General features: G+C 40.5%; 1 protein-coding gene across 1 annotated transcript in view; it reads left to right on the forward strand.

Moving 5' to 3' along the window:
* ATP6AP2 (ATPase H+ transporting accessory protein 2) overlaps positions 1 to 12,251 on the forward strand; it is a 25,559-nt gene extending 13,308 nt beyond the window's left edge. Inside the window, exons 4-9 of the mRNA XM_032756742.2 lie at positions 4,129 to 4,224; positions 4,407 to 4,544; positions 5,559 to 5,612; positions 6,464 to 6,613; positions 7,630 to 7,749; positions 11,176 to 12,251. Of these exons, the coding sequence (XP_032612633.1) occupies positions 4,129 to 4,224; positions 4,407 to 4,544; positions 5,559 to 5,612; positions 6,464 to 6,613; positions 7,630 to 7,749; positions 11,176 to 11,370 (753 nt within the window). The 3' untranslated portion in view covers positions 11,371 to 12,251. The remainder of the gene's footprint in view (positions 1 to 4,128; positions 4,225 to 4,406; positions 4,545 to 5,558; positions 5,613 to 6,463; positions 6,614 to 7,629; positions 7,750 to 11,175) is intronic.
* Positions 12,252 to 24,858: the final 12,607 nt, after the last annotated feature.

The following is a 24,858-nucleotide window of genomic DNA, read 5'->3' on the forward strand; positions in this document are numbered from 1 at the left end:
CGGGGTTTCACCGTGGTCTCGATCTCCTGACCTCGTGATCCGCCCGCCTCGGCCTCCCAAAGTGCTGGGATTACAAGCGTGAGCCACCGCGCCCGGCCTTTTCTTTTTTTTGAGACAGAATCTTGTTCTGTCGCCCAGGTTGGAGTGCAGTGGCACGATGTCATCTCACTGCAACTTCTGCCTCCTGGGTTCAAGGGATCCTGGTGTCTCAGCCTCCTGAGTAGCTGGGATTACAGGTGTGTGCCACCACGCCCGGCTAATTTTTTGTATTTTTAGTAGAGGCGAGGTTTCATCATGTTGGCCAGGCTGGTCTCGAACTCCTGAGCTCAGGTGATCCACCCACCTCAGCCTCCCAGTGGATCTCAGTGCTGGGATTACAGGCGTGAGCTGCTGCACCCAGCTGCACATTATCTTTATCCATTCGTTTGATTATGGACACCGAGGTTGCTTCCATCCATATCTTAGAAATTGTAAATAGTGCTGCAGTGAACATGGGAGTGCAGATATCTCTTCAGCATACTGACTTCAATTGCTTTGGATATATATACCCAGAAGTGGGCTTGCTGGATCATGCTTTAGTGATCTATTGCACAGAATGGTGACTATATTAAATAATAATGCATTGTATATTTCAAAATTGCTAAAGGAGTAGATTTTAGATACTTTTACCACAAAAAAAATATAAGTATGTGAGGTGCTGGATTTGTTCATTAGTCTGATTTAATCAGTCCACTTTGTAAACTTAAAACATAACATTGTACCCCATAAATATATACAGTTACTATTTGTCAGTTAAAAATAAAATAAAAAGTATTTGGAAATAGTAACAAACAAAAGATACAACTCCTCAGATTTAAAGCATATGGAACACCCAGTAGGCAAAAGCCAGATCCACACCTAGATACAGTGAAATTGAAGAGTTATCAAGGAAATGGAAAATCTTAAAAGCTATCAGGGAGAAAAGGCACTGTCATTACAAAGGAATGAGAGTAGAAGGAAAGCAAGGAAAATGCAGTGGTTGTGTAGTATGAGCTAGGCTGAGTATTATTTGCATTGTCATAATAATGAAATGATACTGATCCAGTGAACATTTTGATATAACTACTGGGAGAGTGGGGAGATAGAAACAGAAGCGGAGCACATGGATGGCTCAGGGGATGGGGCAGTGGTTGGTGATGTGAGAGAGCTAAAGCCTCATTTTCTATAATGGATAGTAAATAGACAAGGCCTAAAATTGAAAAATCAGGAGATATAATTTAAGTGTCTTATTTAGAGATGGTAAAAACAAAAAAAGTCAACAAGAAAAGATAGTTGGAATAGATGCACTCCTAAATAATTCACGGGTTGAGGAGGAAATCACTGTGGAACTTTTTAAATTATTTGGAACTGAGTAACAATGAATGTACCATTTATTTACAAAATTGGGAGGTGCAGCTAACGTGGTAAGAAAAGGGAAATTTATAGCCTTAAATGCATGTTTTAGACAATTTAGGTTGTCTAAGAATGGAAATTAATGAGCTAAAGACAGCAGAAGAACTTCAGAGTAAATACGCATAAAGTAGAAGGAAGGGAACAATACAGATCAAAAGGCAGATTATTTCACAGGGAGTATTTAAGTCATTTATTATGTGATTTCTGTGAAAATCATTGCAGAAGATTTTCTTTAAAATATATAAAAATCCAAAATGCCATTTTGAGATTTTTATTAGCATGTAATCCCAAAATATAGATTTAAAAGCAGACTAGCCTCATTTTACATGAGAAGAAGCTGTGCTGTGCAAGGAGCTCATTTTATTGCTTGGCCCTGGTTGGCTGCTCAATACTTTCCCTAGCAGAAGATGGTAAATGAGATAAAAGATTCAGGGGCAAACCCCACAAAACATAAAAATCAGAGTATCTTAGAATTCCATTTAACGAAGCTTCTATTTGATTAGCTAGCTGTTTTAGTTAGAATTTCAAGTCATACAGGTACAGAAATTTGAGGACAGATATGCATCTCCCTTACAATACAGTGAGAGAAGAACCATCATTCGATATTAAGCAGCCAAGCTTTTTACTTTTTGAGCTTAGCTGCCTGTATAATTATTTCTTTTCCTTCATTGGTGTTCATCTGATTCCTGAGCTGCTTCAATTTGATCGCTATGGACGTGGTACCTAATCTTCAGCTTTCCTGAACTGAGCGCCATTTCACTAAGTGAAGTGAGGCTGGAAAGTTTGCATCATTTGCTCATGTATTCCCCTCACAGCCTGAGGAGGTAAACTCTATGATTGCCAAAGGAAAGCCCCTATAGCTGATTCAGGGCAGCTGCTAACAGTATGCTTTTGCAACTTTGAACTCTCTTCCCCCTCTTCACTTACTCATTAACTCATTTTAAGAGAATTTGGGGAAGAGTTAATAAGAATCTTGAGTAAGAGAAAAAAATTTAATTTCACAGAATCATAAAATTGATCACTTAATATTGATGCTGGGCCTGGGCGTGGTGGCTCACGCCTGTAATCCCAGCACTTTGAGAGGCCAAGGCAGGCAGATCACATGAGACCAGGAGTTTGAGACTAGCCTGGCCAACTTGGTGAAACCCCATCTCTACTAAAAATACAAAAGTTCGCCGGGTGTGGTGGTGCGTACCTGTAATCCCAGCTATTCAGGAGGCTGAGGCAGGAGAATCACTTGTACCTGGGAGGTGGAGGCTGCAGTGAACCGAGATTGTGCCACTGTACTCCAGCCTGGGCAACAGAGTGAGACTCTGTCTCAAAAAAAAAAAAAAATGTGATGCTGGGATTTTATCAGTAAGACATAATCACATTGATTTCTGCCTGTATCACATTAGCGTTACTTTGCTACTTGTAAACATGAATCTTGGCCAGGCGCGGTGGCTCACGCTTGTAATCCCAGCACTTTGGGAGGCCGAGGCGGGTGGATCCCGAGGTCAGGAGATCGAGACCACGGTGAAACCCCGTCTCTACTAAAAATACAAAAAATTAGCCGGGCGTGGTGGCGGGCGCCTGTAGTCCCAGCTACTCGGAGAGGCTGAGGCAGGAGAATGGCGTGAACTTGGGAGGCGGAGCTTGCAGTGAGCCGAGATTGCGCCACTGCACTCCAGCCTGGGTGACAGAGCGAGACTCCGTCTCAAAAAAAAAACACAAACAAACAAAAAAAACATGAATCTTTAAGTAGTAAGGGAACTACTGAATGAAAGATCAATGTAAGAAATCTCCATTAAAACAAAAACACGACTGCACTGCTTGTTTTAATACAGTAATACTGGGAATGAAATAATTTTTTTAGGGGAAAAATAATTTATTTTTTTAAATCATGTACTGCAAAACAAATCTATGGGGATAGAAGTCAGAATTTTCGTTACCCTTGAGGGTGGAGGTAGTACTTCGAGGGCGCTGATAGTGTTCTGTGTCGATCTGGCTGGGCTACCTGAGTGCATGCATGTGTAAACATTTGTTGAGCTGTTACCCCAAGATTTGTATACTATATTATATGTATTTTGCACTTTAATAAAAAAATGAAGGAAAAAAGTAGGTCTTATCACAATTGGTTATTTCAATCTAATAATATCAACATGTGCTAAGATAAAGGCTTCAAAAACCTTGTGACATACTTAACACCTTATCTAAGAGTCTTTAGGCTATCTGAAGACAAATGTTAAATCTCATTAAACATTTTTAAAATTTTGAAATGAAAGATGAATTCCATTTTTATTTCAATTAAATTCAATACTCAGATTCCTCTAACCTTCTCTTAAATGCAAGTTAAATACTTTATTGTGGAATATGCATTCATCGTGGCACATTTAGTCAATATCGAAACCAAATGTATTGCTGCTTCAAATACATGAATGACCACCAGAAAATGGTTTGTGCTAGATACAGTGTTGTGTCCATCAGGTTTAAGTTATTTTCCACTGAGGCACATTGGGAGATACAGACTTGGCTTACCAGGGGGCTGTTTAATCTTCTGTGCCCTCAAAAGGGCTTGTTTGGAAATGATTTCGGGCTTCTAAATTTCCATAGAAAGTGCTGGAAAAAAGTTTAAGGCTTCTTTTTAAATACCATCTGAATGATTTTTCTTCCCACTTTGGTTCACATAATAATTGCGTTCTTACTCTTAAATTTCAGGCAGTTCCTTTTAGTCTTGACAGTGTTGCCAATTCCATTCACTCCTTATTTTCTGAGGAAACTCCTGTTGTTTTGCAGTTGGCTCCCAGTGAGGAAGTAAGTGATAAGGGTTTTATTTAAGACATTTTAAAAAATAAGCTTTTATTACTTGAAAATTATGAAATGTAATTTTATTATGAAAATGTAAAACTAATTTATGAACAATGTTGTCATACCTCTGGGTATTGGAACTAATCTGTAGAATGTGAACAACTTACAATTTTCTCTTCTTCTTACAGAGAGTGTATATGGTAGGGAAGGCAAACTCAGTGTTTGAAGACCTTTCAGTCACCTTGCGCCAGCTCCGTAATCGCCTGTTTCAAGAAAACTCTGTTCTCAGTTCACTCCCCCTCAATTCTCTGAGTAGGAACAATGAAGTAAGTGCAGTTATTCAATGAATACATGAATATCATTAATTTCCCTCTTTTTAAAAAATAGACACAGGGTCTCACTCTGTTGTCCAGGCTGGTCTTGAACTCCTGGTCTCAAGCAATCCTGTCTCGGCCTCCCAAAGTGCTGGGATCACAGGCTTGAGCCACTGCATCCGGCCTCCCATTCCTTATACTACTGGAAATTTTGGAAATTTTGGTATTTTAGAAAATGAAAAATTGTGCACATTTACTGCTGGGGTAGATTCTTCTTTAGTGTAATTTTCTTATGACTCTCATGAATAAACTGATCCTTTTTGTGAGTTGAGCTGTGGTAAATAACATCACATTTTAGCATGAGGGTTGCCACCTATTAATTCAGACAAGCCAGAGGTCATAGATCTACTTGGTGACTGGTGGAGCTGTGTGGATCTGGTAACTTGGGAGCCAGTGTTCACTGCCTCTGCTGATTTGTTGCCACATTTTTCTCATTCATTCCGGACATTGCAGTGGAGGGAGCCACCTCTACTTTTGACTCCTGTCCTTCAGCTTCTCCATCTGCTCATGCGCCCACTTAACCATGTGGCATGCCACTTTCGTGGTGGCCTCCCCTCTTTATTTGCTGTGGATGACCAGGGCCATCATCCTTTATTCTCTGATGTGGAAACTATTCAAGGGAAGTGAGCAAACTGGGCCAATGGTAGGATGTCATTGCAGAGTGCCAGGATATCCTGATGCTTTGAAGGAAGACCACTGGAGAACTTGGATGCTTTATCATGGTTTTGTCAAAAATATAGCTATTGAGTGGCAGTCACTGTGCTAGGGAATGGCCATCACCTTTTTGTTAGGAAATAATGTTTTATGTGCATTTTCAATTGAAGCAAACATACCAAATGGAAGATAATTATATAAATTCACTTATATGATCAACATTTGTAATATCCTGTGCCTTACTTGGTAAATGGCAAATAAAGATCTCTGGTGCACATTTAAAAGAATGCTCTTTTTTTGGGCTCTCTGAAGGTTGACCTGCTCTTTCTTTCTGAACTGCAAGTGCTACATGATATTTCAAGCTTGGTAAGTAGGCTGCTCTAATTTTTCAGTTCCATTTATTTTGGCTTCTAGAGAATCCTTGAATAATATAGTAAAGGCAGTTGAAAAGTTTGATTAAGTATGCCCTAGATTTATGATCCCATGAAAATTGAAAAATTAGTGGCAATATTGGGAATTTTGAACACATCCATGTTATAGTCAAATTATTTTGCATTTCTGCTTTTTAGGGAGAGACAGCATATCTTCCAAGAACACAAGCCTGGGTGTAAGAACACCCTGGCCATAGTCCTAACTTGGCTGTTGATTTCTTGTCAGACTTAATTCCTATCTATATCTTTGGGCCTAAAATAGAAATAATAGTTTGGACTAATAATGCTGTCAGTCAAGTCAAGAAGGGACGAAATCGTCTGAAGGGTATTTTTTTGGTGAATGATTTTTTAAAAATCATCCTTGTTACTGAAATAGAAATTGTTTACTGTCTTCTGAAGTTGTTTTCCAAACTTTTTCAACAGGTGTTGGTTCGGGGAGTCTGGAAGTGTAGTGCATTCCTGGGATCAAACTGGTCCAGCCATCTGTTCTTTCATACCTTGGCCCATACCTGAGTTTTTAGAACTGAGGAATTTTGTTGAAAGCTTTTATTAAATATCCAAGGAGTCTTGTACTGCTCCTAAACATGAGATTCGTGTTGGATTTATCAGAAACGCTTATTCAAACCAGTTTCTTTTGCCACCATTTTAGACTATTTGCATGTTGTGGTACACTGGTATGGTTTAGTTTAGCCTAGTTTAGTTAGGCATAAAACTTTAACTGGCTGTGTTTGACATCTTTCATCTTACTTTATCCACTACCTTTTTTTGTTTGTTTGTTTTCCTAAGCTGTCTCGTCATAAGCATCTAGCCAAGGATCATTCTCCTGATTTATATTCACTGGAGCTGGCAGGTTTGGATGAAATTGGGAAGCGTTATGGGGAAGACTCTGAACAATTCAGAGATGCTTCTAAGATCCTTGTTGATGCTCTGCAAAAGGTAAATATCAGTGCGACATGAGAGGTTGGAGTATGACCATTTCACTTTTAGCCTCTTAATAGAAAAATCTGCTGTTTCAAACACTGTTCATTGAACTCTTGTTTGCCTTCTTTGGGGCTCCTCTAATTATATTGGCCAAGGATGGAGTAGGGTCAAAAATGTATATTGATATATTTCTTCCTAATGCTAGAAAGAACAGCATTAGGAAGTTATCTCACACAAAGCTTTACAAAATTATTGTAAAATATTATAACATAAAATTACCACTTTAACCATTTTTAATTGTACAGTTCAGTGGTATTAAGTGCAAGTACATTCACATGTTGTAAACCATCACCATCTTCTATTTCTAGAACTTTTTCATCTTCCCCAACTGAAACTCTGTACCCCTTAAACACTATGAGATAACTGAAGTAGAACACCCAGCACAGTACCAGACACTTAGTAGATACATAATAAATGCTAGTTCCCCTCTGCCCTTGAAGTTCTTCACCTGCATCCTTTCAGTGAGGCTTCATATTTTAATCTTTATAGATGTTTGTGATTAACCAGAGACCACTTAGGAAGATTTCTTTGTTTCTCTTTCCAACTTCCCTTCCTCCAATTTATATGCTGACAAATTCAGTCTCTTAAAGTAATTTTATTCTGAACATTTGAATATATGTTAAAGCTTAACACTTCCGTATAGTTGAGCAAAATCAAAACCTTTAAGACTTGCTTATTTTAAGATGTAGTATATTTCATGAGCCAGGAGGTAAGTGTACATTGTTCTTGTAGCTGCACAAAAGCTTTAAAAATAATTTTAATAAGTATGTATTTGACTCACTGCATAAAATGATAACTAGTGAGGTAATGCATATGTTAATTAGCCAATGTGGACTTAAGCCATTCCACAATGTGTACATATTTCAAAACAATATGTTGATGTGATAAATATATATTTTTTTAATTTGTTAATTAAAAATGAAAAAAGTACATATTTGAGATTCCCAATAATGTTAATAACTAACTTTCAGTTTGCAGATGACATGTACAGTCTTTATGGTGGGAATGCAGTGGTAGAGTTAGTCACTGTCAAGTCATTTGACACCTCCCTCATTAGGAAGACAAGGACTATCCTTGAGGCAAAACAAGCGGTGAGTATATTTTGAGATCCTGCTTTAAAACTGTAAAATTAACTTTTTATAAAAAAAAAAATACCAAGTCCTATATCACCTATGGATGACATGAATGAGCAGTCAGTAAATCTGAAAAACAATTTCACTTAAAACATAAGCTTTTTGTTCACATACATACGTGTGCTTTGCCAGTGATAATCAGTTCTTTGGGGTTATAATCAGATAATGCAAGAATTTGAGTTAGCGATAAAAGTAAATCTGTCCAAGATTATAATTCAAATATCAGTACACACAAGGAGACATCAGAAGTTAATGTGGCGCCAGGTGCAGTGGCGTGCACCTGTAATTGCAGCTTCTCAGGAGGCCAAGGCAGGAGGATTGCTTTAGCTCAGGAGGAGTTTGAGGCCAGTCTGAGGAAACGTAGCAAGACCCTGTTTTGAAAAAAAAAAAAAAAGAAGTGAATGTGTGCGGGAGTGGTGTGGTGCCCACATCCTATGGGCTCTGCTTTTCTAGCAGGCACATTGTCTTTGTGGCATAGTCCCTCACTTACTGAGATGCTTTGTGTGTACCTCTTTATGATTTTGATTTACTTAACAGTTTTTTGGGTATGGATCCTGCTTTGATTTTAAGCATTTAGAGGGTCAGGATGAAGCATTACCATGGTTGCTGGCCATGGCAAAACACGTATCTGTTTATGTATATGTACGTGCATATTTACATACATACATATATGCTTACAGCTGCAGCAGAACCTAGGGAGGGTGATGGGAAAGAGTAGTGTAGATGCTCCCTAACATCCTACGGCCGAGAACATTGCTTAGGGCTGGCTGTATCACTTCCAGCAGATAGATATCCAGTCAATTACATACACCTCCACTTCAGACCCGTTTGCAGCCCCCACCCTGCTCAGTTTTACTGACCTCAGAGTGGGACTTGGAGTCAGAAGGTCGAAGCCAGTGCCTGTTTGAGATAGTCTAGCGATTACTGGTTTGGGATTGTTTCTTTCTAAATTAAATTGGGGATGGAAGGACCTCTTTTTCAGACAGCATGTCAGTCTAGACAACCACCCAAAATTTCCCACCATAAAACATCTAGAAATGCTGGATAAAAATAAAGACCTTTTAAAAAGTACACAGTTTGGGCCGGGTGTGGTGGCTCACGCCTATAATCCCAGCACTTTGGGAGGCTGAGGCGGGCGGAACACCTGAGGTCAGGAGTTCTAGACCAGCCTGGGCAACATGGTGAAATCCCGTCTCTACTAAAAATACAAAAATTAGCCGAGTGTGGTGGCGGGCACCTGTAATCCCAGCTACTTGGAAGGCTGAGGCAGGAGAATCGCTTGTACCCGGGAGGCAGAGGTTGCAGTGAGCCGAGATTGCGCCACTGCACTCCAGCCTGGGAGACACAGTGATAAAAAAAAAAAAAAATTACAGAAATAAAAAGTACATAGTTCAGCTCGCAAGAAAGGGAAATTCTCTTACAGAGTAAATAAAGAAGAGGAGGCCGGGCGTGGTGGCTCACACCTGTAATCCCAGCACTTTGGGAGGCCGAGGTGGGTGGAACACAAGGTTAGGAGTTCGAGACCAGCCTGGCCAACATGGTGAAACCCCGTCTCTACTAAAAATACAAAAAATCAGCCGGGCGTGGTGGCACACGCCTGTAGTCCCAGCTACTTAGGAGTCTGAGGCAGACAAATTGCTTGAACCCGGGAGGTGGAGGTTGCAGTGAGCTGAGATTGTGCCACTGTACTCCAGCCTGGGTGACACAGTGAGACTTCATCTCAAAAAAAAAAAGGAACCCGAATGTGGTAAGCAGGCCGCCCTAAGGATATTTGCCAGCTGGGTCACCAAGAGTCCTTTGGTGCCTTGTGTGTGGGGGATGGGAATGGACAACTCCAGGTAAAGCTGGGGACCCTGAAAGAGCTGTGCCCTCAGTGAGAGGGTAGACTGGAAATTTTTGCCCACCAGCAAAGGGAAACAGGCACCTGGGCTCTGGGTGGTCAGGACATATGTTGAGAGTGGGGATGCCTCCCAGAGAATCCTTTTTTTTTTTTTTTTGGAGATAGGATCTTACTCTGTTACCCAGACCGGAGTGCAGTGGCACAATCTCAGCTCACTGCAGCCTCCACCTCCCAGATTCAAGTGATTCTTCTGCCTCAGCCTCCCAAGTAGCTGGAATCACAGGCATACACCACCACGCCCGGCTAATTTTTGTACTTTTAGTAGAGATGGGGTTTCACCATGTTGGCCAGGCTGGTCTTGAATTCCTGGCCTCAAGTGATCTGCTCACCTCGGTCTCCCAAAGTGCTGGGATTACAGGTGTGAGCTACCATGCCCGGCCTATGAGATTTCTTTTTAGGGTGATAGAAATGTTCTAGAATTAGATTGTGGTGATAACTATGAAACCACTAAAATTACTTGACTTGTACACTTAAAATGGGTAGGAAAAAGAACATGTTTATCAAAAAAAAAAAAAAAAAAAAAGGAAAGAAAGAGGTCTTCATGGGCGTGAAATCCTTTAACGTTTGCCTCAGCTCTGAGCTCCCCGCAGGTTAATATGCATGCCTGTGTACCCATTTTCTCCTACATTTGAAATCACTCTCTTCCATTAGCTTAAGGAGACAGGAGTGTAAGGAACATTTACTGAGTACTCACAACATTCCAGGTGCTGGGGCTGTAGGGACAAATAGATCTCGGTTACATTTTCTTTTTCATCCTCACTGCCAGGCACCCTGCCCCCATTTCTCCCACCTCATTTGGCTGCCACCTCCTAACTTGTCTGAACTCGTCTGTGTCTCTGCTTCCCAGCTGGCTCCTCCCAAATCCATCCTACACATTGTCATCAAAGTTACCTTTTTTCTTTTCTTTTTTTGAGACAGGGTCTCGCCCTGTCCCAGGCCAGAGTGCAGTGGCGCAATCATAGCTCACTATAGCCTCAAACTCCTGGGCTCAGGTGATCCACCTGTCTCAGCCTCCTGAGTAGCCAGTTCTATAGGCTTGAGCCACCACACTCAGCTAATTTTTAATTTTAATGTTATCTTTTTAAGACAAACCTGATCTTCTCAATGGCTCCTGAAGTGCTGAGATTACAGGTGTGAGCCACTGTGCCCGGCCTTGCTGATGATATTCTTATACATGTCTCTTGGTACACATGTAGAAATTTTCCCTAGCATATGGACTTACTGGATCACAACATATGCACACCTTCAACTTTATTAGGTATTGTCCAGTTTTCCCAAGCATTTGGACTGGTTTATACTTCCACCATCAATGCAAGTGTCTTCTCCACAAAGGCGCTCCTTCTTGCTTCCTCCTAGTATAAGTAGCTGTTATGCCACTTACGAAGAAATGTTTGTTAGACAAATGAATCACAGTCACTAGACTGGGATAATTTCCTATCTTAAAATTCTTCCCTCTTGATTTTTCTTTCTTTTCTCTATTGTAGAAGAACCCAGCAAGTCCCTATAACCTTGCATATAAGTATAATTTTGAATATTCTGTGGTTTTCAACATGGTACTTTGGATAATGATCGCCTTGGCCTTGGCTGTGATTATCACCTCTTACAATATTTGGAACATGGATCCTGGATATGATAGCATCATTTATAGGATGACAAACCAGAAGATTCGAATGGATTGAATGTTCCCTGTGCCAGAATTAGAAAAGGGGGTTGGAAATTGGCTGTTTTGTTAAAATATATCTTTTAGTGTGCTTTAAAGTAGATAGTATGCTTTACATTTATAAAAAAAAAATCAAATTTTGTTCTTTATTTTGTGTGTGCCTGTGATGTTTTTCTACAGTGAATTATAGTATTGATGTGAATCCCACTGTGGTATAGATTCCATAATATGCTTGAATATTATGATATAGCCATTTAATAACATGATTTCATTCTGTTTAATGAATTTGGAAATATGCACTGAAAGAAATGTAAAACATTTAGAATAGCTCGTGTTATTATGGAAAAAAGTGCACTGAATTTATTAGACAAACATGAATGCTTAACTTCTTTACACAGCATAGGTGAAAATCATATTTGAGCTATTGTATACTATGAACAATTTGTAAATGTCTTAATTTGATGTAAATAACTCTGAAACAAGAGAAAAGGTTTTTAACTTAGAGTAGCCCTAAAATATGGATGTGCTTATATAATCGCTTAGTTTTGGAACTCTATCTGAGTAACAGAGGACAGCTGTTTTTTAACCCTCTTCTGCAGGTTTGTTGACCTACATGGTCTAGTATGGATACTAAAAATACTACATTGATCTAAGAAGAAACTAGCCTTGTGGAGTATATAGATGCTTTTCATTATACACAGAAATCCCCGAGGGACATTTTGAGGCATGAATATAAAACATTTTTATTTCAGTAACTTTTCCCCCTGTGTAAGTTACTATGGTTTGTGGTACAACTTCATTCTATAGAATATTAAGTGGAAGTGGGTGAATTCTACTTTTTATGTTGGAGTGGACCAATGTCTATCAAGAGTGACAAATAAAGTTAATAATGATTCCAAATTTGTGTCATTGCAGTACTAAATCTATTTTATATTGTAAAAACCTAACAAAACAGGCTTTTCTTTAATCAGGATTGGCTGTTTTGTTGTACAGATGATTTCATGCTGTTTCTTTTACACTTGTTTATTCTCACTGCCTCCTGAGATTTAGTACTAATGTAAGGAAGGCATTTTAATTACCATTCTTGTTACTGAATTTATATAGAATATATGAGAAATTCATAGTTTATGTAGGAAAGGGTTACATTTTTCTATAGCTTTTTCTTTTTTTTAAATTAAAAACATTTTAGAGACCAGTCTTGCTATGTTGCCAGGCCGAACTCCTGGCCTCCAGTGATCCTCCTACCTCAGCCTCCCCAGTAGCTGGGATTATAGGTGCACACCACTGCACCCGGCCCTGTAGCATTTTTAAAGATGAATAAGCAACTAATTGGTTAGAATATGAAGGACTGTCTCAGGTAAAGGTTTAAGGTAACAATTTGTTTTCTTTTTCAAAAAACAGAATCTTTAACTTAATAATTATATAGCAAGATTATTTTAGTATGAGCATTGTAGCCCTGACCCTGGGATCCTTCCTTGTATTTAGTATTAGCTGTTTCTGCAGCTTCTTTGCAAAGATCATCAAATTATTTATAAATAGCATTGAGTTTGGCAGGTTTGAGAAGGTAGGGTTTATTTAGTTGTCAATTACTGCAAGATGCCCTTGACAATTACAGTTTCAAACCCCCATAGAGTGAAGGAAATGTTGGTTTTCTTTTTGCCTCTCATTGAAGTATAAATAATAGGGAAACTGATACTCGGCTTCACAGGGAAGAAAACCTACACTGTTCTAAAATCACTCTTCCATCCCTACTTCCTGCCAGAGTGATGGGGGTGAGGGTTTTCAGCTGTTTATCACCAAAACAGTTCCCACTCTGACCCCATGGAACGCAACACTGCCAAAGTGTAGAGAGCAGGAACCTATCATGCTAGGTTAGAATCCATTTGTCTTTCACAACTTTCTTATATAAACATTGCCAGAGAAGTTAGATTGTTATGATTAAATATGAAATAAACCAATGCCTTTTTAATTTAAAACTGATGAGACTTTAAGTTCTAGGGGAAGAAAAAAAAATTAATTACATGACAGCACTAATCCGTATAGGGTAAATGGCATCAGCATCCTTCTATCTATGTTAGGCAGACAGCAATTCATTAAAATAAATGTTCTGCCAAGATTATTATACCTGTTGCTGATGATTTGCTCTTCAGGAATATAAATCACAATGTCGATTTGTGTGAGAGGCAGAAAAGGCAGACTCATGGCAGACGATTCCACTGACAGAAAACCCAATCACTTTACATCTCATTGGTGGACTATTCCAGGTTTATAAAATATCTGAGATTCTGCATATGTAGATATTGCTTATGGCCTAATTCTATTAGGAATAATATAGAATTGATTTTTATTTTCTTTGGTTATGTGTTTTTTTGAAGGAATAATCTGAATCCATTTTCATTGATACCAAGTAATATGGAAACTGTAAACTTACTTTTTTTTTTTTTTTTGAGACTGTATCTCACTCTGTTGCCCCGGCTGGAGTGCAGTGGTGCAATCACAGCTCTACAGCATCAACCTCCTGGGCTCAAACTATCCACCCACCTCAGCCTCCCAAGTAGATGGGACCACAGGCGTGTACCACCACACCTGGCTTATTTCTTGTAGAGATGGGGTCTCTCTGTGTTGCCCAGGCTAGTCTTGAACTCCTGGGCTCAAGCAATCCTCCAGCATCAGCCTCCCAAAGTGTTGGGATTACAGACATGAGCCACTGCGTGCCCAGCCTAAACTTAACTTCGTTAGGGGGATGGAGTCTTGCTCTGTCAGCCAGGCTGGAGTGCAGTGGCACAATCTCGGCTCACTGCAACCTCTGCCTCCCAGGTTCAAGTGATTCTCCTGCCTCAGCCTCCCAAGTAGCTGGGATTCCAGGAACCTGCCACGATGCCTGGCTAATTTTTTGTATTTTTAGTAGAGACAGGGTTTCACCATGTTGGCCAGGCTGGTCTCGAACTCCTGGTCTCAAGTGATCTGCCCGCCTCAGCCTCCCAAAGTGCTGGGATTACAGGTGTGAGCCACTGCGCCCCACTCTAAACTTAACTTTTTATTTTATTATTTTTGAGACACAGTCTCGCTCTGTCACTCAGGCTGGAGTGCAGTGGCACGGTCCTGGCTCACTGCAGCCTCCACCTCCCGGGCTCAAGTGATTCTCGTGCCTCAGCCTCCTGAGTAGCTGGGACTACAGGCGTGCATCACCACGCCTGGCTAATTTTTGTATTTTTTGATAGAGACAGGGTTTTGCCCTGTTGGCTAGGCTGGTTGGTCTTGAACTCCTGACCTCAAGTGATCTGCCCGCCTCAGCTTCCCAAAGTGCTGGGATTACAGGCATGAGCCACCGCGCCTGGCCTAAATTTAACTTTTTAATGGACGATCAAACCAACAATTTTCCATGTAGGAGCCAGGGTCAATGATCATGCCGACTGAGTTATACAGTGGCATTAAGCCTTCTAACTTTGGGCACAGGTAGTTTTTTTCTAGCCTTTTCATGACAGAATGACTGACTATTCTGTGTTTTCTTCAGAAAATACAGTCGTTGGGGAAGGCCATCAGTAAAAAGCATTGTGAGTAAAATGCATCAAGAGTCATACAGGTGAATTCAGTTCACTGCTTTACCACTTACAAGTTGAACAATCTTGGGCAAATCCCTTAATCTCTCTGAATCAGCATTTTTAATCTATATAATGGGGGTAGTAATACCCCAGGTCTATAGAAGTTAGCATTCAGTAGGAGAACACAAAGTTTGTGAATGCTTAATAAATATAAGCTACAATCTTAGTACTAAACTCAAGGAACTCTGTTTGGACCCAGCATTGTACCACTGATAGTGCTAGCCAGTTTCTTGGAAGCAATAGGAACAAACCTTATTTAAATTTTGCTAGTTGTCCTGCTAATGCCCTTTTACTAGACTAGGGTCCAGTCCAGGAGCACGCATTGTGATACCATGTTTCCTTAGTCTCCTTTCATCTGACACAGTCCACCTTTGAAGAGTATTGGCCAGTTATTTTATAGGACGTCCCTCAGTTTTGGCTTGTTTGATGTTTGCTAATGATTAAATTCAGGTTATACATTTTTAGAAAGAATACCACTGGCTGGGCACAGTGGCTCACACCTGTAATCTCAACACTTTGGGAGGCTGAGGCAGGAGGACCACTTGAGTCCAGGAGTTCAAGACTAGCCTGAACAACATTGGGAGACCCTGTCTCTACAAAAAATACAAAAATTAGCCGGGCGTGGTGGCGCATGCCTGTGGTCCCAGCTACCCGGGAGACTGAGGTGGGAGGATCACTTGATCCCGGGAGATTGAGGCTGCAGTGAGCCAAGATCGCGCCACTGCACTCCAGCCTGGGCAACCCTGTCTGGAGTGAGACTTTGTCTCAAAAAACAAAAAAAAAGAAAAGAAAAAGAAAAATGTAGTAGTATTCTGTTGTTACTGTTTGTGTAAGACAGGGGAAATAAGGAAACATGCATATACAGGTTGACTACCCCTTATCTGAAATGCACAGGACCAGATGTGTTCCAGATTTCAGATTTTCTTGGACTTTGGAATCTGGTTGAGCATCCCCAATCTAAAATTCCACAATCGGAAATGCTTCAGTAAGCATTTCCTTCATGTGTCATGTCTCAAAACGTTTTGGATTTTGGAGCATTTTGGATTTCAGCCTTTAGATTTGAGATGCTCAACCTGTATCTTCTTACTTTTGTAAAGAGAAACATAGGAAATATAAACCAGAAAACAAAGTTAATTATAAGATGTAGGAGTAGACAGAATGGAATAAATAAGGGAGGAAACAGCACTACTACAAAGAATAGACCTTTTTGTATAGTTTTAATGCCAGAAGGTCAAAGAAGACAGCTTCAGGGGTCTCCCACTGTCCAAAGTTGGGCCAATTTCAGCATCAAAATTAAGAGGACAGTGATAGGTTATAACCCACTGAATAAAATGAAATAAAATGAATAGATTACAACCCAGTGAATAAAATGACCATATTGATAATAAGTAGATAAGCAACTAAATGGGGAGAGAAGGGAGGGTATTCCTTATATTAGAATGCTGACTGATATATGTATATATGTATATGTGCATACATATGTATACACAAATACATTTATGTTTATATATACATATATGTATATGTATATATACACATATGGATATGCACATGTACATATACACATGGATATGCACATATACATATATACATATATGTGCATGTACATGCACACATGTATACATATATGTACACGTATATGTATATGCATATATGTGTATATGTATATATGTAATATACGTATATGTACATATGTACGTATATGTATATATACATATGTACATATATGTATATGTAAATATTGATTGGACAGTAAATATTGATTTGGACAAGAATCACTGATGAATGCTAAATCTATGGGGGAGAGAGTCTGATAAAGAGCAGGCTATTTAAATAGTCTTTTTTTTTTTTTTTTTTGAGACAGGGTCTCACTCTGTTACCCAGGCTGGAGTGCAGTGACACAATCATGGCTCACTGCAGCCTCCACCTCCCAGGCTCAAGTGATCCTCCCACCTCAGCCTCCCAGGTACCTGGGACTGTAGGTGTGTGCCACCATGCCCAGCTAATTTTTGTTGTTTTTTTAAAAAAATCTTTTTATTTATTTTATTACTTTATTTATTTATTTTTGAAACAGGTTCTTGCTCTGTCACCCAGGCTGGAGTGCAGTAGCATGATCTCAGCTTACTGCAACCTCCACCTCCCACGCTCAAGTGATCCTCCAACCTCAGCCTCCCAGTAGCTGGGACCACAGGCCCATGCCACCATGCCCAGCTAATTTTTTTGTATTTTTGGTAGAGACAGAGTTTTTGCCATGTTGTCCAGGCTGGTCTCAAACTCCTGAGCTCAAGTAATCCACTTGCCTCAGCCTCCCAAAGTACTGAGATTACAGGAGTGAGCCACCACGCCTGGCCCTAATTTTTGTGTTTTTTGTAGAGATGGGGTCACACTTTGTTACCCAGGCTGGTCTTCAACCCCTGGGCTCAACCAATCCTCCCCGCTCAGCCTCCCAAAATGCTGGGATTACAGGCCTGGGCCGCTGCACCCAGCCAGTAGTCCCCTTTAATCTGGAATAAGACAGAGAAACAAAACAAAAGATTGGAGGAAACCATGGTTCAATCGGGGCTGAACACAACCCATTCCCTCCTGCCAGTTCATTGTACTGGGGGACAGACACCAGACTACAATGACAAGGGGCATTTTATAGCTAGAGAAACTGAGATACACAATACACTTAACTAACGTTCTTGTAGCTCCTGGAAGATGCTGGATAACCATAAAGCCTTCAGCCATTGTATTCACATGAGAAAAACAATGAAAAAGGCAAAAGATTAGAATCAGGGCCACAGATGGCTCTAAAATTACTTTCAGCAGTAACTGAAAATAGCAAGCCAATATATCTGCCTATTGTTTTATTCATTCAGCTTCTCTTGAGCCACAATGCTATTTATTCCCTTTGGTAGAATTTAACAGCAAATATTCCAGGAAGTCAGTACAGGATATGGCAAAAAAAAAAAAAAAAAAAAAAGTTTCATAAAATACTCAAATCCTAAGTGTTTTGTTTCACAGCCATAATTCAAGAGCAGGTATGTTTTTGTAAATGTTGGCCAGCATTCCATGGCAAATTTAATGAAATACATTTTTGATTTTTATTGTTTTAAACCACAAGACAGAAAATCACTTAAAAAATATAATGTTGCAATCATTAGAGTGATACTGACTCAGACAAGAATCATCGATGTATGCTAAAACTAGCAGGTTAAATATTTAATGAGGAAATAGATATTTACATAGTCTCAAAGTATCTCTGCACAAATTACTTATTAATTATAAAGGGAAAAATACTAACTTAGCAGTAGAGAAACCTGGTGAACACTACCTTAACATCACTAATAACCAGATATCACATGCCTCCCAACGTGAGGCACTGGGGACATGTTGTTGCTGTAGTGTTCGTGCCAAAAATGAACACCCTGAAGGTAGCTGTCTTAGTCCATTTGGGCTGCAATTACAAAATACCTTAGACTGGGTAATTTATAAACAACAGAAAGGTACTAACAGTTCTGGAGGCCAGGAAGTCCAAGATCAAGGTGCCGGCAGATTTAGTGTCTGGTGAGGGCTCATTGTCTGCTTCATAGATGGCTCCTTCTCTCTGTGTCGTCACATGGCAGAAGGGATGAACAAGCTCCTTCGGGCTCTTTTATAAGGGCACTAGTTCCATCCATGAGGGTGGTACCCTCATGACTTAATCACTTCCCCAAAGGCCCCACCTCTTAATATCACCTTGGCGGTTGGTTAAGTTCCAACCTACGAATTTTGGAGGAAGGCATACACACTCAGATCATAGAAGCAGTCATGAGGAAACATTGAATGAACCCCAATTGAGGGGCATTCTACCAAATTGCAGGCTTGAACTCTTCTAAGAAATGTCAAGGTCGGCCGGGCACCGTGGCTCACGCCTGTAATCCCAGCACTTTGGGAGGCCAAGGCGGGCGGATCACCTGAAGTCAGGAGTTCAAGACCAGCCTGGCCAACATGGTGAAACCACATCTCTACTAAAAATACAAAAATTAGCTGGACGTGGTGGCGCACGCCTGTAATCCCAGCTACTCGGGAGAATCACTTGAATCTGGGAGGTGGAGGTTGCAGCGAGCCGACATCGCATTGCTGCATTCGCATCACTGCATTCCAGCCTTGGCAACAGAGCGAGACTCCGTCTCAAAAAAATAAAACAAATGTCAAGGTCATGAATGCCAAAGAAAGGTAGAGGACCTGGTCTAGATTAAAGGAGACTAAAGTGACATTACAATTAAGTGCCATGTGTAATCCTGGTCTGGATCCTAGACTAGAAAAACAAAATTGTTATATTGGACATTATTGAGACAATTGGTCAAATAAGAATACTGATTGTAGATTATAGTATTATATCAATGTTAAATGTCTTGATTTTGGTGGATGTATTGTGATAATGTAAAAGAAAGTTTACAAAAGTCTATATGCTTAGAAAATATACACTGAGGCCAGGCGCGGTGGCTCACGCCTGTAATCCCAGCACTTTGGGAGGCCGAGGAGGGCGGACCACCTGAAGTCAGGAGTTCGAGACCAGCCCGGCCAACATGGCGAAACCCCATCTCTACTAAAAATACAAAAATTAGCCGGGCATGGTGGCAGGCACCTGTAATCCCAGCTGGAGATTTGGGAGGCCGAGGCAGAAGAATCGCCTTGAACCTAGGAGGCGGAGGTTGCAGTGAGCCGAGATCGCACCATTGCACTCCAGCCTGGGTGACAGAGAGAAACCCCCGCCCCCAAAAAAAAAAAAAAAAAAAAAAAAAAAGAAAGAGAAAAGAAAAAAGAAAATACACACTGATGCTCTTAAGAAATACTGTTAAGGGCCAGGGGTGGTGGTTCACACCTGTAATCCCAGCACTTTGCCGAAGCAGGAAGATGGCTTGAGCCCAGGAGTTCAAGACCAGCCTGAGCAACATGGCAAAACCCATCTCTACAAAAAATACAAAAATTAGCCGGGCATGGTGGCGTATGTGCAGTCCCAGCTACTTGGGAGGCTGAGATGGGAGGATCACTCGTGCCTAGGAAGTTGAATCTGCTGTAAGCCATGATTGCATCACTGCACTCCAGCTTGGGTGACACAGGGAGACCCTGTCTTGAAGAAAAAAACAAAAACAAAACACCAATACCCTTTGGCTAGAGAGAAGAGTAAAGCGAATATGGCAAAATGTTAACAGTCGGTAAATCTAGGTGAAGGGTATATGGGAGCTCTTTTGAGCATTTCTTTCTCTGTTATACCTGTTTTAGACTTTTCTAAGTTTTCTCAGCTTGAAATTATTTCAAAATGAAAAGTTAAAAAGAACAATTAAAATTAAATAATGCCACCTCTATGGTCTGCTGCACTGGACTTCACTGAAGATTTGTGTAGGTCCAGGGTCGTTCCCATCAAGCAGGATTTCGTAGGAACTGTGACCGAGAATCTTGGTTAGAAGAAAGAGTGCAATGCACATTTTTCACAACTGGGAAAAGGGATGAATCTATCGTTGTATTTGCTTGTCTTCTCCCGGCATTTTCCTTTGAAAGATAACAGTAAACTTGCCAGCCATGTCTCGTGATTGAGTCACATAGGACCTGACAGCTTCACGTTTGTGAGGCAGCGCTGACAGTAGAAATGCTAAAAGCATTAACGGCAAATAAATATTATTTGAAATAATGATAAATCTTTAGCTGTTCAGTCTCATCTATTAAGCACAGTGAACTGTACAGCAGAACTAATTTACCTGTGAGGAGAGGTAATCGCTGGACAACATTACTGATGTTCTCTAATCCTAAAGCTGTTTCGTCACTACCTTTGCTTCAGACACGTAAAATCCTCTACAGTTTTGGTCAGTCCTAGCCCTGTATCTTCTCAATCCACCTTGGAGACCCTTTTACCTCTAAATATCCCTTCAACTGCTGGCCAAGTTCCAAGATAATATCTTACCCTCTATTTCTAGTGTAAGTCTGGCACATTTGTCATGATTATAACAATCAACAAATGTCTACTAGACACATATGTTATACAAAGGCACAGCCAAGTGTCTATCAGGAAAGTTATATACACATCGTCTGTACCTCCATTTCTCTAAAATTTCTGTAAAATGCCCCTCTGGGTGGGCAGGCCTTGTCTTGTTCAATTTGGGTCACATCCAGTCAACATGTTAGAAAGGTTTGGAGGGAGAAGGAATATTTCATTTGGTGATTTCTTCCCTGGCCTAAAGGAATTTAACTACATAGTTGGAAAGACATAAACACATCAGAAGTTACAGTAATTTGTGTAGAGGAGTGAGGTGAGAAATAGGAAACCTTAATCCTGGTTTCCCATGAATTCGCTGTGTCACCATGACAGATGACATGATCTCAAGGCCTCATGCCTCCTTTGTAAAATGAGATAGATGGATTGGATGATAATAATGACAACAGCTAAAATACACTGAGCACTTACTATATATCAAGCCCCATAGTAAGCACTTACTGTGGATTAACATGCTGAAACCTTGCAACACTGCTGTGAGGTAGGCACCACTATCATCTTCATTTTACAGATAACCCATGAGATCCTTTCAACTCCAAATTTCTATAATTATGTGACTTCAAGTTAAGTAATATGGTAGATTGTATTTTTCAAAGGTGGACACAACAATATTTCCCATCTTATATGCGCTCTCTCTCTCTCTCTCTCTCTATATATATATATAGACACACACATACATATACATATATGTATATACACATATGTGTATACATATATATGCACATACACATATGTGTATACATATATATGTACACATATGTATATATATACTTAGACACATATGTATATATACGTGTGTATATATGTGTGTGTATATGTATATATACGTGTGTGTATTACATATATATTTTGTGTGTGTGTGTGGCTGGGCACAGTGGCTCACACCTGTAATCCCAATGCTTTGGGAGGCTGAGGTGGGAGGATCACTTGAGCCCGGGAAGTCGAGGCTGCAGTGAGCTGTGATTGTGCCACTGCACTCCAGCCTGGGTGACAGAGTGAGACCAGATCTCAATCAATCAATAAAGTATTTTTAGAGATGGGATCTCGCTCTGTCTCCCAGGCTGGTCTCAAACTCCTGGGCTCAGGCAGTCCTCTTACCTCAGCCTCTTGAGTAGCTGGAACTATAGGTGTGTGCCACTGCACCCAGCTCCTATGCTCTTCTTGAAGTATAACCTTGAGAAGTGGGTCTATCTCCCCTCCATTGAATTTGGGTGGCCTTGCGGCTATGGAAAAAGTGATGTCATGTTGACTTCTGAGGCTAAGTCCATAAAAACCAATATAGCTTATGTTAGTTTTCTATTGCTATGCAACAAATTACCCCAAACGTAGAGGCTTAAAACAATACCTATTTATTAGCTCATGGTTTTGTAGGTCAGAATTCCGGGCACAGCATGACTTGGTTCTCTGCTCAGGGTGTCACACAGCTGAAATGAAGGTGTTAGCTGGACTGAGTTCTTGGAGGATCAGAGTTGAGGTGAGGACCCACTTCCAAGCTCATTACATTGTTGGTTGAATTCAGTTCTTTATGGTCATAAGACTGAGATCTCTGTTTCTTTGGTCAGTTGGGGGCTGCCTGCATTTTTTGCCATCCATCTTCAAAGCCAGCTATGGAGAATATCCTTCACGGCAAATCTCTCTCATGTTTTGAATCTCTGAATTCCGGTCTCTGACCTCTAGACCCAGACTTAAATGGTTCCTGTGGTTAGGGGAGGCTCACTTGGGGAATCTCTCTATTGTAAGATCTACTGATTCAAAACCTCAATTACATCTGAAAAATCTCTTTTGTCATGTAATCATGGGAATAATATCTAATGATATTCATAGGTTCCACTCACACTCAAGGGAAGATTATACAAGGGTGAGGGTCATTGGGGCCATCTTAGAATTCTGCCTACCTGATAGCTTCCACTTGATTCTCTTGTTACGTTTACTCCTGGAACTCAGCCACCATACTGTGAGGAAGCCTAAGCACCCTGTGGAATGGTCCACATGGAGAGAAACTGGCCCCAGTTAACAGCCCCAGCTGAGCTCCCAGCCAATAACCAGCATCAACGTGCTATGTGAGTGAGCCATTTTCAAAGTGGATCCTCCAAGCCCTAGGCTGAAATATCCCCACTGGTGATGCATGGGACAGATGAGCTGTCCCTATTAAGTCCTGCCCAAATGGTAAATTTGGGAGTAAAAGAAAAGATTGTTGTTCTAAGCCACTAAGTTTGGGGGTGATTTGTTATACAGCAATAGGTGATCAAAACCGAGTAACTTACGTGAGACAGTCTGTAAGTACTGAAAGCTTCTGTGGACAAGGAGCGGTAGCTTCTATTTCTTTTAGGACGTTGGAGCATCTGGCAGTGTAAGCCTAAAATGTCGTTCAATACATGCTTGCTGATTTATTAGTTCAAACTTATACTGACCTGATTTACAACAGTACACCAGTCATCCATATTTGGAAGCTCCACATTTTAAAAGGGTTATCTAAAAATTATGCCACTTTCCTTTGCAGTAATGGCTATACGATATATTTTAAGCCATATTTGTAAAATGTTTGGGTATAAATGAACACAGATAATGAATATTAATTTTAAAGGTACAATAGGCTTGTGTGTAACTCACTACATAAAGCATTAGTATTTCAATGCATATTCAATCACTTTTCAACAGTTGCTGTTTTTGTTTTGTTTTGTTTTATTTATTTATTTATTTATTTATTTTTGAGACGGAATCTTGCTGTGTCTGCCATACTGGAGTGCAGTGGCACAATCTCAGCTCACTGCAACCTCTGCTTCTGGGGTTCAAGCAATTCTTCTGCTTCAGCCTCCTGAGTAGCAGGGACTACAGGCACACGCCACCACACCTGGCTAATTTTTATATTTTTAGTAGAGATGGGGTTTTACCATATTGGCCAGACTGGTCTCGAACTCCTGACCTCAGGTGATCCTCTCACCTCAGCCTCCCAAACTGCTGGGATTACAGGCATGAGCCACTGCACCTGGCCAACAGTTGCTGTTTTTATTGGAAAAAACAGAAAGCACTGGAAAAATAATCATCAGTTTTGTCATTAAAGAATTTTCATCCATAGATATCAAAACTATTAGGTGAAGGAGAGGCCAGGAGTGGTAACTCATGCCTATAATCCCAGCACTTTGGGAGGCCGAGGCAGGCGGATCACCTGAGGTCAGGAGTTCGAGACCAGCCTGGCCAACATGGCAAAACCCCATCTCTATGAAAAATACAAAAATTAGCCGGGAATAGTGGCACACACCTGTAATCCCAGCTACTAGGGAGGCTGAGGCAGGAGACTTGCTTGAACCCGGGAGGTGGAGGTTGCAGTGAGCCAAGATGGTGCCACTGCACTCCAGCCTGGGCAACAGAGTGAGACTCTGTCTCAAAAAAAAAAACTGTTGGAGAATAGAATATCCATACACTCTCAAGGTGGCTCCCCCTGGATTATTTGAAAGGAAAAGGTAACTTTACAATGGAGAAACCAGGCAGATAACTTCATTTTTTTTTTTTTTTTTTGAATATATCCATTTTGTTAAATGCATCTGGTCTGAACCATGGAAGATACAGAAACAATTTCAAAGAGCATTAAACACTGGTTCTTTCAACTGTGGACTGAAAAAATATAAAGCATATGGAGACGCTGAGTCTGATAGCTATTCAAACAAGTGGGCCAGAGCTGGTTTCAATGGTGCCAAAAGTACAGGTACTCTACCCCCTGCCAAATGATCCTACCAAAAAAGATGCCAGAAGTACACAGAGAAGATGGGTAACAGACACCTGGAAGGTACGAATTCTCCATGATATGACATTTTCAACATACTAGTGGAACCCATATATGTAGGCTCCATTCTGTCTTGAACAATTCCAAAATATTAAAGAAAAACATCAG

The sequence above is a fragment of the Hylobates moloch genome, unplaced genomic scaffold, assembly GCF_009828535.3.
Source record: "Hylobates moloch isolate HMO894 unplaced genomic scaffold, HMol_V3 SCAFFOLD_7, whole genome shotgun sequence".
Taxonomy (NCBI): domain Eukaryota; kingdom Metazoa; phylum Chordata; class Mammalia; order Primates; family Hylobatidae; genus Hylobates; species Hylobates moloch.